General features: G+C 60.0%; 1 protein-coding gene across 2 annotated transcripts in view; it reads right to left on the minus strand.

Moving 5' to 3' along the window:
* PIP5K1C (phosphatidylinositol-4-phosphate 5-kinase type 1 gamma) overlaps positions 1 to 13,661 on the minus strand; it is a 57,403-nt gene that overhangs the window by 24,010 nt on the left and 19,732 nt on the right. For both annotated transcript variants that reach the window (XM_065873124.1, XM_065873126.1), the window contains exons 2-5: positions 4,819 to 4,850; positions 3,309 to 3,401; positions 1,321 to 1,451; positions 319 to 436 (exon numbers count right to left, since the gene is read on the minus strand). In XM_065873124.1, coding sequence (XP_065729196.1) covers positions 319 to 436; positions 1,321 to 1,451; positions 3,309 to 3,401; positions 4,819 to 4,850 — 374 coding nt within the window. The remainder of the gene's footprint in view (positions 1 to 318; positions 437 to 1,320; positions 1,452 to 3,308; positions 3,402 to 4,818; positions 4,851 to 13,661) is intronic.

The following is a 13,661-nucleotide window of genomic DNA, read 5'->3' on the forward strand; positions in this document are numbered from 1 at the left end:
TTTTTCTAACTTGAGAGACTAAAACCACAGCGGAGCTGGGAGGACAGAGTCCAGGCTGGCCGGTGACGGGACAGTCCCTCCAGGATGAGCGCACAGAAGACTGTAATGTCTGGAAGGAACAGACGGCCCGGCCAACAGCCAGCGAGAACCGAGTCCGGCCCGCCCCGACTACAAACTGAGCAGGGAGCCCGGCGACGCTGCACCCACGTTCCTGCCCCACAGAGACCAAGAGGCAACAAACAGGCGGTGATCTGAGCCGGCGAGCCTGGGCTGGAGCCGGGGGACTGGGCACGCAGCAGCAGCCGAGGACACACTCACCAAGTAGTCATCCGGCCGGATCCCAAAGAGTTCCCGGAAGTAGCGGAAGGCGACAGGCGCGTAGGTCTTGAACCTGAAGTCCTGGAAGTGATGGGCGGGGGTGAGGTTGCTGCCTTCACTGCAGAGGAAGCAGGGGGGAGGTCTGTGAGGGACGGTGGCTCGTGTGCTCTCCCCTCACCCACTGACGGCCCGCCTGCCTGCCCAGGCCCAGGCTCAGCCCCAAGGTCCCCAAAGAGCCAATCCAAAAAGCAACACGGGGCTCCTGATGGGACAAAGGGCCATAGCCAGCCTCGGGCTGTCCCTCAACCACCACCCTCCCTTCATCAGCAACAGAGCCCACAGCATTGGGTGTACACATGGCTGCCCAGAATAAGACCACTGCCAGCCTCTCCCACAGCCTGGTGTGGTCAGGGAGCTGTGCTCAGCCAATCCCCTGTGAGTGGAGGAGAAATGATGTGGGTCCTTTCCTGGTCATGCCCTTAAAGGGCAGGGGCATGTGCTCTCCTTCTCCTCCTTCCTGCTATTGGAATGCAGGTGTGATGGCAGGAGCCTAGGCAGCCCCCGGGGGCCACTGGTAAGTAAAGCAGCATATTGAAGATGCTGGAGAAACCAGAAGGAATCCGGGCCCCCCAACATCACAGAGCCACCTGACCAGCCCTAGACTATCAGTGTGTGAGTGTGTCGCACGCAAGCGCACGCACACACAGGTGCGCGCGCACACATACACACACACACACACACACACACACGAGAAACAACAAACTTCTGTCTTTCCCTATTTTTAAAAGTCACCATTACGTTGCGTCCCTGTGATTCAGCAGCAAACTAACATCCTGACACAGGGCTGGACCTCAAAGCCAGGAGACCCCAGGAGGGGCCAGTGCTATTTTTGGCAGAGAAAGGAGCTGAGAGAACGGGAAGACTATTTCCTAGCACCGCTGTCTGCGAGCAGGGCGAGCTGCTGAAGGCACGGGAGCTGCCCCTGAAGGCCAGGCCAGGTACCTGGGGAAGAAAATGCTCTCCACCACGTAGAAGTCCTGCATGAGCACGTCGCGCTCCGGCTTGGAGCTCAGGTTGCCCACGGTGTAGCCAATGCCCAGCTGGATGGCCCCCTTCAGGGTGGAGGACGTGGTCTGCGGAGAAACCCAGCCACATCAAGACCCCGGGGCCGGTCCCTGGCCCAGCCCTCGGCCGCCAGGGTGAGAAGCAAGGTGGGAGGGCCCCTTGGGACAGGGGGGCGGCATCTGGCCTGCCGCTCAGCCTGCACAACCACACAGCAAGGAAGTGGCCTGGCTGAGATGCCAACACCACCTGGCGCGGCCCCAAGGCCTGTTTTCTATCCAGCTTCTAGAAGGTTCCCAAATCTCAAAACTGCCCCAACGCAGCAAGGGTCTTTGGGGGATTTTGCCAGGGTTTCCTTTGTGGGGAGGGCACAATACACAGCAGTGCCCAGGCTGCACTTCCGAGACCAGGGTTCCATCTGTCCACCTTCGAGGGGCTCTGCCTCTCTATTCCTTGGTCCCCACCCCAGTCGAGGATGGAGGTGACAGCGTCAGCCCTCCCGGGGCCACCCTCATGCCCGCCCACACTGGAGAAGCACCAGCTGCCTGTCCATCTGTCAGCACCGCCGCTCATGTTACTGTCACTGTGAGCCCTTAGCAACGTGCCCACCACTGAGGAAAGACACCTCGGCCCCCAAGCCACTGACTCTGGTCCCCAGCACCCCCACTGCAGGAGCAAGCCCTTCCCCGGCACCCGCCTCTCCTCCTGAAACCCCCCGCGAGCCACTCCCTCAAGATGCTACTGACTGAACACAGCTCTCCAGAGAAGATATGCAGACAGTCAACAAGCACAGGAGAAGGTGCTGAACACCACCAGCCACCAGGAAGATGCAAATCAGGACACAGTGAGACGCGCTTCCCACGTGCTGGGAGGGACAGAACCAGAAAGACAGACAACAAGCACCATGGAGGCCCAGAGAGTGGAATCCTTGTGCTCGGCTGCTGAGAATGGAAAAAAGGGCAGCCGCTGTGGACACAGTCTGGCAGCTCCCCCACTGGGTTACATACGGCTCTCATGGGACTCAGCGGTTCCACGCCTAGGTATGCAGCCCAGAGAGAGAAGCACAGTCCACACGAAAGTACACAAACCCTCACAGCAGCACTACTCACAGCAGCCGAAAAGTGGAAACAACCCAAGTGTCCGTCGAAGGATGGTGGATACACAAAATACTTCCCCCTCCGCGCACGCGATGAATGCTTCCCCCTTCATCACTCGACCATGAAGAGGGGGGAAGCCCCGACACTCGCTACAGCGTGGACGGACCCTGAGAACACGACGCTCAGTGAGAGAAGCCGGACACAGGAGGACACACAGGGTGTGATTCCACTGACGGGAAACGTCCAGAACAGGCCGATCCACAGGGACAGAGAGTGGGTTCCTCATTGTCAGGGGCTGGGGATGGGGTGGAGGAGGCGAAGGGGTACGGGGCTTCTCTTGGAGGTTAACAGAAATGTTTTAAAGTTGACCGTGGCAATTGCTGTACAGCTCTGAATACTCTAGAAACCACCTAACTGAACACTTCAGAAGGGTGACTCATAGGCTGCATGCACTGGCTCCCAGCAAAGCTGGTATTTTAGGAGGCGCAGCAAGGCGGGGGGGAGGGCGGGGACCAGAGGCGGCGGGGCCCAGGGTTGCCTCTCACATCCCCGGCCCGACCCCTCCTCTCCTCAGCCCCACTTTCAGAGGGAAGGGAGGGAGCTGTGATTTCCTCTTGCCCAAGGTCACACCCAAGGCCACAGGTGACTCAAGGAGCCCAGCAGGTGGTGCAGCCTCAGAGCACCTGCTGGCAACCAGCAACCGAGAGCAACTGTCTCCAGCCACCTAGTCTCCAGCCACCTACGGCCGCGGCCCACACCTGACCTGCAGGGCCCGGTGCACCCACGAGGACCCCTCGTCCCACCCCCGCCGACGGAGGGCAGAGCAGGAACCTTCTTGTAGGTGGTTTCGCCGGATGCGTCCACACCCCGATGACCCAGCTTCTTCCCGTGGCCAGGGCCCGGCTGTCCAGTCATCAATGGGGCCTGGAGAAGAGGAAGCAGGAAGCGTTTAGAACTGGCAACGAGGCACTGCTGCAGGGGCCAGAGTGCTCTGGAAATCCTGCCAAGAAGGGGCTTCGTCGCCACCCGGCCGGAGCCCAGGGCGGGGGCCGCTGGGGGCGGGATGCGGGGCACTCGGGCTCCACGCCCGGGGGGCTACCCCCAGACCAGGACCGCCGGCTCCTCTAGAAAGCAGGAAGGTCGGCAGCCCCGGCCCTCTGCAGGCGGAGGGAGAAGAGCCCCAATTTCAGGGTCTCCCCCAACCTGGCACTGCTGACTTGGGGCTGGTCACTCTGTGAAGGGGGCGTCCTGGGCGCTGTGGGGTGTGGAGCAGCATCCCTGGCCCCCCCACTCGCTGCCAGGAGCCCCCCAGTTGTGACAACCACAGATGCCCCCAGACATGGCCAGGTGAGACCCTCTGGGCTGGAATGACTGCAAACAGCATCTCCTCCCTGAGGGAAGAAGTCCCGCTGGCCTGGGAGCAGGCTGGCTCCTGCCAGCTCCAGGGGACACATGTGGCATCCCAGCAAAGTCGTGTGAGAGCCGCTGGCCCCCGTGTGTGACATCACAGGGGGAGGATGGTGGATGGGGCAGTGGGGCCTGGAGGGACACAGGTGCCAGCTCAGGGCCGGGGCTCCACGAGTCACAGACATTTAAGAAGCACCTGCCGCCACCTGAAGGGCTCAGACCAGCCTGTTCTGCTGACCGCCAGGGGCCAGGTTCCGCTCAGGGAACGTTAGTTGCCAGCCCTGCTCCACACCCATCTCTGGCTCCCCGCTGCCTGCGGCCTGGACGCCCTCCGGGACCCCAGCAGGTGGACAAAGCTCACCTAAGAAGGACCTGAGTGCCCAGCCGCGTCCTGGGAGAGGAGCCTGGCTGGGAGGGAAGGCAGACACCCGGGCGGGGCGGGGGCTCCTGTGCACCTGGGCTGCCTCTAACCCGCTGTCCGCGGCTCCTTGGACAACAAGGCTCACAGACGCCCCTCGCAGGCGGCCTCCGGGAGTGACCGGAAACTGACCAGGGACTGGGCGCCAGGGGCTCACGCGAGCGGACAGGACTGGAGGGACCTGGACAGGTGTGTGGGGCTGCTGGGGCGCCATCCTGGAGGCGCGGCTGGCGGGCGATGGCACCACCCTCTCCAGGTCCCTTCCGCCTCCCCGCTCCCTGGACAGCCCAGGGTAGGATCCTCGGGGCCCTCCCCGCCCGCCCCACGCCTCCCTGAAACTCAAGACGCTGGCGGGACAGACAGGTTTTCACCATCTGACGACAGTTGCTTATTTGCTTGGCCAGCATCTGGGGCCCAGGGAGATGCCCGAGGCCACAGAGCAGGATGCGGGCTGGGCCGGGCACTTCCGGTCCACCTTCGGAAGGCAGGCCAGGGTGGGGCCCACGGGACACTCACCTCCACTGGGGTGGTCTTCTTCGGGGCCGAACCTGAGGAGGAGAAGGGAGACTTCAGTCTGGACATGGGGACGCCACCATACACACACCCTGTGCCCCTGGCAAGGCCGTGAGGACCCCACATGGCCAACGGGCCTGGGGACGTGATGCAGACGGGCTGGACGAGGGGCCCTGAGGCGGGAAAAGCTGCGGGAGCGACCACCACGACGTGGCCGCACAGACGGGGGGCGGAGAGGAGAAACGGCACAGCCCACCACCAGGAGGGCCCTGGGCGAGGGCAGGTGGTCGTCGCAGGGACGGGGCAGCAGCGGTAGGTGGTTGGGGCCCAGGCTGGAGTGACGGCGCGGATCCCGAGGCAGCCGGGCCAGCCAAGGATGCTGCCTGGCTCCCACTCACACGGCTCCCAGCTGGGGTCCGGGGGGCCCAGGAGGCTCACGTGGGGAGGCCTCAGGCCAACCACTGACCCCTCTGACCTCGGTGTCCTCACCCAGAAAGCAGGCTTCTGCTGAGGATTACCTGTTCAGTGAGTGTGATCAGCAGATATCTGTCGCCCCAAGGATGTCCACATTCTGATCCCAGAATGGGCTTTAAAGGTGGGGTTAAGTTGAGGCCCCTGAGACGGGGATGACCCTGGATTCCCTGGGGGGCCCAGTGTCATCACAGGGTCCTTATAAGAGGGAGGCGGGAGGGTCAGAGGCAGAGAGAGATGGGAGATGCTGCGCTGCTGGCCGTGAGGATGCAGGAGGGGCCGCGAGCCAGGGATGCGGCGCCTCTGGAAGCTGGAAAAGGCGGAACCGATGCTCCCCTGGAGCCTCCGGAAGGACCAGCCCTGCCCACGCCTGGATTCAGCCCCGGGAGGCCCGAGGCGGACTCCTGACCTCCAGGACTGTCAGAGAACCAAGCTGTCTGGTTTTAGATCAAGTTTGTGGTGATCTGTCACAGCTGCAACAGGAAACTCAGACACCGGTATCTACCAGGTGTCAGCTTGGAGAGGGGAGGCAAGCGGTGACCAGGACAGTCCCGTCCCCCGCCTTCAAGGGCTCAGAGCCCAGCGGGAGCAGAGAAGGGCCTGGACAGTGCAGCGAGTGCCAGCAGGATGACTTGGGGTGACAGGTGGGGGGTCAGATCAGCAAGGGAGGACTTGGGCTTTTACCCCAGGGAGGTGGGAGTCCTGCAGGACCGGGGGTGGGAAACACACCGGACCTGACTCAGGTGCCCTCTGGTGGCCGTGGGAGGACAGACAGGGTGAGGACAGAGCCGGGGACCAGTGGGGAGGGGACCGCGCTGGTCCAGGTGGGAGATGATGGGGTGGACCAGGGTGGCTGATGTGGAGGGGTGAGTGAGAAGTGGGAGGATTCTGGTTAGCTCTGAAGTCAGGATAGACAGGCTGTGCGCACTGGGGGCGGAGTGAAGAAAAGTGAGGAGTCAGGAATGACTCAGGATCTTGGAGCGACTCACAGGAGAGAGCTGCCTCGACCAAGATGGGGGACCCAGCAGGAGCAGGTTTGGGGGGTGCTTGGGTGCAGGGTGGCCATGCTGAGTGCGAGAGCCCCGTGAACCCCCTGCGTGAAGACGTCAAGGGGCAGCTGGACCCTGAGTCAGGAGCTCGGGGAGGCCCAGGCTGGAGACAGGGCTGTAGGCAGCTGTCCGGGCGTAGAGGGGGTTCGAGCCCCAAGAGCAGACAAGGCCGTCCGGGGAAGGTAGGGGTGGGGAGGAGAGACGCCCCCGGAGGGGGGTGGGGGGAACAAGGGCAGCCGGGGAGCAGCAGGCCCAGGTCAGGGGTCAGAACACCCACTCTATCCACCCGGCTTGGGCCAGGGCTGGAGGCTGGGGACTGACAGCGACCGGGCGTTCGGCTTCCTCTGGGAGGATGAGAATGTTCTGGAATCAGTGGTAACGGCCGCACGACAAGAAACACTGAGCTGCACACTTAGCGGGGAATTCTGTGGTAGCCGTGAACTCTCTCTCAGTAAAGATCATAAACCCAAGACGACACGGCCGCGGCACAGCCAGGCTGGACAGGGTAGGGACTCCCCCGAGTGCCCATCTCTGTGCGCGACCCCCAGAAGACAGGAAACTGAGGCCAGGTGGGCAGCCAGCTGGGCGCTTCGTGGCAGCATGGCCCACAGAAGGGACCCCCCCACCCCCAGAGGACAAAGCCCACGGGCCCTGGAAGGCGCGCATACCACCACCAGAACGGGAAACGCCAGCCGCGTGTGGGTCACGACAGTCGCGCCCGCCGGCAACACGCGGGCCTCCCAGCCCGGGCTCCCTGGCCACAGGGACCAACCTGGGCTCAGCCCCTCCCGAGGCCCGGGGGGCTGGCGGAAGGTGCTGGAAAGCCGACATAATATTTTCGTTGGCTGTCCAACAGCAGAACAATGCGTGGTTTTGTGTCTGGGGTGTGGGGGAAGGAAGAGCGAACAAGGCAGGAAGCGGCAGTGGACCGCGCAGAACATTCCAGACTTCGTCTGAGCCCAGGCAGCCCCTCCTCGGCCCACCTGGGGCACCTGAGCCCACAGCCCAACCCCTGCAGCTCTGCAGCTCCCGGCCCCTCATCCCGGGGTCCAGCTGGTCCAACACGGTGGTCCCGATTCCCCCCCAGCCCCAGCCCACCACCGAGGCCTCCGCAGTCTCAGGCCTGTGGGAGCGGCCTGGCCAACACCAGCATCAGACGCAAAGTCCCAGCCGGGTCCGCCCTGCCTGGGGACACTTGAGGGACTGACCTCAGGGTCTCCCCGCTTTGTGCCTGGATCTCACCCCCAGGCCCCCCTGCTTCTCCTGGCTGCTGAAGGGGGAGACCCACCCCACCCGGAATACCCCCAGGCGTGAGGCCAGGAGGGGCAGCAGGCAGGCTCCGCGCTGGCCCAGGTCACAGGGCAGGGACAGAGCGAGGGGAGGACAGACAATGGATGGAACACCGGGGACGGCGCCGCGCCCTCTGCCCAGACACTCTCCCCGAAGTCCCCTCGGAGGGGCCTCCTCATGGCCTCCCCGGGTCCCGCCATCCACACGCTCTCACTCACTCTCTGCAATTCCCTTTTAGAACCTCATCTGTCGGTCGCCCTCCTGACCAGGTGACCCTGTTGCTGGGGGCCATGCGGTTCCTGCACCCGCTTCCACCAGCCGGGCCAGGGGCGGCAGGGACCAGCCAAGATGTCGAACTCCTCCCAGCCCAAGATGTAACCAATTATCTTTTGAATGAGCCACCCTGTTTTCAAGGAAATTAAGTTTTAAAAATAGACGGGGGGAGGAGGAGAGCGTGAGGCGCTGCAGAGCTGAGACCTGGGGGAATCTGGGGGCACAGCTGTGCCTCGGGCCGGGCTCCCCGCAGACACCTCTGAAGCCCGCTGACGAGGGACCCACCCCCTCCTCAGCACACACAGGACGGCTTCTCTACATCTGATGTGGAAAATGAGGCAGAGAAAGCTCCCCAAGGACCCTGGGAGGGGCCTTAACATCTGTCCTTCAGCAAAACCACTAGGTTTTTTCTACCTTGACGTCTACCCAGAGTCCACCACTGTCCCCGGCTCCTCTCAGCCCTCATCCTCTCCCACCTGGACCAGCTCAGTCCCCTCCCCTCTGGTCTCCAGCTCCCACCCTCCCTCCAGCCTGTCCTCCCCACAGCAGCCACCAGGGGGCACCTGTGAGCACCTGAGTCAGGCCCCACCCCTCCTCTGCCCACAGCCCTCCAGGGTCCCACCTCCCTGGAGGTAAAAGCCCAAGTCCTCCCTGTGGCCCACAGGGACCTGCACAACCTGCCCCATCCCGTCCCTGCCCTCCCCCCTCCCTCTCTCCCCCTCGCTGACTCTGCTCCAGACATACAGGCCTCCTTGCTGTTCCTCCAACCTGCCAGGCCTGGTCCTGCCCCAGGGCCTTTGCACGGGCTGTTCCCACCACCTGAAATGACCTTCCCAAGACCCCTACAAGGTTTGCTCCCTTGCTTCATCCAAGACCTGGCTCAGACATCACCCCCTCAGAAAAGCCGTCCCCTGACCACCTCGCCCCAAACTGCCCCTCTGAGGCCCTTCTCCCCACCTCTCGGCTTTCTCTCTTCCCACCACTTGGCACCACCTGGTGCTTGTGTGTTGCATCTTCCCCCAACTACAGGGGACCAGGTCTGCTTTGTCACCTGCCAACAGGCACCTGCAGAGCTCTCTGAGTGCTGAGGGGGAGCGGTCCCTCCAGAAAGGGGTGGCAGGGGACGTGAGGCCTGTGGGGTCACTGCAGGGGCTGTGCCCCGAGCACTGCCCACCTGGTGCCCAGGAGAGGGCTGGCTCCCCGTGACTCAGCAAACAAGAAAGCACAAGGCCCGAGAAAGCAGGAAACGGTGCCAGGGCCAGCACTCACTCACTTCCCGTATTAGCTGGAAAGGTCTGGCCACAGAAGCAGAGTCCTGCAGGGAGGCCGCGGGGAAGCCGGGCATCTCATGGGCATGGCAGGAAGCCGGGGCCCCCGGTCAGGCTGGGCCGCCCACAAGCCACACCGGGAAATCTGCTTGTAACCCATAAGGACGGTCGGCTCTGTGGCCAGCAGCCGTGTGACTCATCCCGAGCTACAGAATTCGACAGAAGGGACTGTGTGACGTGAGGAAGGTGGGCAGCTTCTGGTTCCACCCTCGGGGTCCCTGCTGGGGCCCTGGGGGAGGCCCCCGGGGGGGGGCAGGCAGCCCCCTCCCGAGGCCTGTGAGCGCGGGAGCCTCCTAGACTTCATGCCGCCCGCTGAACCCAACCCAGAGGGCAGAAGCGCAGGCAAGCGTGTGCAGTTTGCAGCCACGCAGTTCCGAGGTGGCTGTTACACAGCAGTAGCTGACTGACGCAGGTACCACACCTCCACACCGAGAGCACTTCCGAGAGGAATATAAGGATCCAGTTCCAGGGACTCCTTTGGGAGAGGGATAAAGGACAGAGCTCTTTACCTCCTCTGCCTAAATTGCATTCCTCACGCTCACAAAAGCATTAAATGTGCCACACGACAGATCACTCATCCTTAAAAAGGCATGAAGCACTGATATTCGCTGCAACGTGGATGGACCCTGAGAACACGATGGTCAGCGAGAGAAGACAGACGCAGAAAGACACATAGTGGGTGATTCCATTCCATCGATGGGAAACGTGCAGGACAGGCAGATCCACAGAGACAGAGAGTGGGTTCCTCATTGTCAGGGGCTGGGGGGAGGGGATGGGGACTGACTGCTCATGGGGACTGGTTTCTTTCTGGGGGGATGGAACGTTCTGGAATTATATTTTGGTGGTGGTAGCACAACAAAGCGAACAGTATAAAGACAACTGAATTGTTTATTTTAAAAGGGTGAATTTTATGGTATGTGAACTCTATCTCAAAAAAAATTTGTTTTTAAGGAATGAATCCCTTTAGTTGCAAAAACAACACCCAGTGATGTGCGGCACCAGAGCCTTCTCCAGACCCTGCCCCTCTAGCAGTGATGCTGCAAAGCAAGAGTATGCAGGCCTCAGTCTCCCCACCTCTGACACAGGGTCGTGCAACCAGATGGAGGTGTCTGAGCTCAGGAAGGGCAGCCAACCCTCCAGGCCACCGCCCCCACCAACCTCCTGTGGAGAAGGACCAGTTTTTCCTTCTATTTCCAACCCATCCTGGGGCCAGACATCCATAAAACACAGTGAGAATCAGCTACTGGAGAAGTGAAGCAAAGACACGCAAGATCAGGCCCGAGGTTTTGCTCCTGATTCCACGTGCACACAAGTGCAGTCAAACCAGACAGAAGTCACTGCCGCGGACCCCCACCTCCTGCTCTCACCTTGTGGAGGACCCACCGTCGTGTCAGCTGTGACACTCTGTGCAGCCCGGCCTCGGCCTCTCCTCTCCCCTCTGCGGACAGTGTGGGGGGCTCCGGGCGCCCCCAAAGCCCACTCGCTGACCCAGCCCGCCCCCCAGCACTGCAGACACGAGGGCCGGGTCGCTCTCTGTGGAGCCGTCCTGGACGCTGTGGGATGTGGAGCTGCAACCCTGCCCCCACACTGGACGCCAGGGGCCGCCCAGTCATGACAACTACAGGGGACAGGGTCGCCCAGGTGAGACCGTCTGCCCTAGTCCCTGTGGTCGAAAGCCCTCGGACAAGACGTTTACCACGGCAGTGACAGCCAGCGTCACGCCCTGCCGCTGTGCGGGCCCTGTCCCACAGATCACCGGCCCCGCCCCGCCACTCATCCCTAACGCCACACTGACCGGGTGACATGGGTACTGACCTCCCCAGTCTGTATGGGGACCTGAGGCGACGGTCCCCATGGGAAAGCCACAGGCAGAGGTGTGAACCCAGGCACCCCTGACTCCACAGCCCCGTGCTCAGCGAGTATATCCCTCGGTTACACCATCAGAAACCCCCTACCTGGGCTTTCTTTCTGGACGTACAGTGTTGATGTGAGTTGAGTCAACTTTCAAAATCACAATGTTTTGGAGATAAACCTGGGTTTCTTGAAAAGCGAGCAGATCTACATAGACAAGGCCAACATCCTCACTTGCCTGGATCCACGTTCTTGCCCTTCGTGGTCTGTTCCCTCCGCGGTGGCCAGAAGACGCCGGCGAGTACCTGAGCCAGACACCACCTGATTTAATGACCACATTTCATTACCACCATTTTACAGAAGGGGATGCATGGGTTTGGAGAAATTTAGGAAGTTATCCCAAGTCAAAGGTGAAAAACCTTACGATCACACCTCAGAATAAGCCATGTCCAAAAAACTATTAAGAAACTACAGGAAAGGGGGAAAAAAAAAAAAAAAAGCTGGGGTGGGTCGTGAGGCAGGAACAACCTTTACTTAAAAATAAGTAGGGGGCTTCCCTGGTGGCGCAGTGGTTGAGAGTCCGCCTGCCGATGCAGTGGACACGGGTTCGTGCCCCGGTCCGGGAAGATCCCACATGCCGCCGAGTGGCTGGGCCCGTGAGCCATGGCCGCTGAGCCTGCGCGTCCGGAGCCTGTGTTCCACAACGGGAGAGGCCACAACAGTGAGAGGCCCGCATACCAAAAACAAAACAAAACAAACAAACAAAAAAAAAGTAGGGTGGGCTTCCCTGGTGGTGCAGTGGTTAAGAATCCGCCTGCCGGGCTTCCCTGGTGGCACAGTGGTTAAGAATCCACCTGCCAATGCAGGGGACACGGGTTCAAGCCCTGGTCCGAGAAGATCCCACATGCCACGGAGCAACTAAGCCCGTGCACCACAACTACTGAGCCTGCGCTCTAGAGCCCGTGAGCCACAACTACTGAGCCCACGTGCCACAACTACTGAAGCCCATGAGCCTAGAGCCCATGCTCTGCAACAAGAAAAGCCACCGCGATGAGAAGCCCGCACACCACAGTGAAGAGTAGCCCCCGCTCGCCACAACTAGAGAAAGCCCACGTGCAGCAATAAAGACCCAATGCAGCCAAAAATAAATAAATGTATTTAAAAAAATAATAAACAAGTAGGGGAATTCCCTGGCAGTCTAGTGGTTAGGACTCTGCGCTTCCACTGCAGGGGGCACGGGTTCGATCCCTGGTTGGGGAACTAAGATCACACATGCCGAGCAGTATGGCCAAAACAAAAACAAAACAAACAAAAAAAACTACAAAGCAAACACAGTAAACATATTAATATCAACCACAAGACAAGGAGTGCAGCTGTGAGGGTTACCACTCCAGTGGGGGCACTGGCCAATGCAGTGAAAGGAATGAGTATTGAAAAGAAAAAAGACAAAATTTTAGAAAATCTAAGAGAACCAACTGACCAATCATTGAATTAAATGGAGCAGAGCAAGGTGGCCAGACAGATACCAGTGACTCACCTGAGGTCACATTGCAGACATGTCAGGAAGAAGTGGGATCTGGGAGTTTCTGCCCTTTGCACCCACCATCTGCTCTTATATGTCTGTCTATCCATGGTTTCACACTTGGGTTAATTTTAATCTGTCAAATGTAGACGACCTCTCTGATTAAAAGACATTAACAGGGCAGCTGCTAATCCTTCCTTCTCCACGGTCACACCTGGTGTGACACTGAATAGATGTGAATCTGTGGTCAACACCACACAGTGACAGAAATAAAGAACTTTCATATTTTTATATTACCTCAGACTTTTACCGCCAGCATTAATGACAGGGAAGGCTAAGAAGTCTAGAGTTAATAACTGATCAGAGTAGTTAACATCCCAAAGAACATGTTGAAAAGTATCAAACTCTAGTTAGTGATACACATACGTAAGTGTTTCAGGTGGAGTGTGCTGATGTCTGCAACTCTGAAATGCATCCGTAAGATCAGATGGAGAGAAGGATGGATGAGTGATGCGCAGGTGGATGGAGGGACGAAGTAAATACAGCAAAATGTTAATTGTAGGACCCAAGCGGTAATCAGTCAGTGTCCACTGTCCAATTCTTTCACCTTTTCAGCAGAGTTGAAGGTTTCCTTAATACAATCATTTTCCTCTGGATTAAAGGTGAATTTTCACCTTTGATGTCAGGTGTTTTTGAACTTTGGAGAAACATATTTTTGAGCAGATTCTGCCCAAAGAATGTGAGTGACCACAGGGGCAGTAGCGGACACTGAGCACCAGCGTGCCAAGCCCAAGGCACGGCGTAACAGGCGTTGCTCATCACACGTCGGAGGAGGCACGTGCCTACCTCAGGGCCTTTGCACTTGCTGTGCTCTCTGCCTGGGATGCGCTATCCCTACACCTCCTCGTGGCTGGCTCCTGTCCTCCGCGCTCGGGTCTCAGCATGAATGTCTCGTCCTAGAGACCTTCCCCAACCACGCCGGCCCTTTCCCACCCCCAACCCCTTGCACCCTCTACCGCACCCGTTTATTTCATGATACACATCACTGTCTGAAGCTAACTT

Source organism: Phocoena phocoena, chromosome 3 (genome assembly GCF_963924675.1).
Source record: "Phocoena phocoena chromosome 3, mPhoPho1.1, whole genome shotgun sequence".
Classification (NCBI taxonomy): Eukaryota; Metazoa; Chordata; class Mammalia; order Artiodactyla; family Phocoenidae; genus Phocoena; species Phocoena phocoena.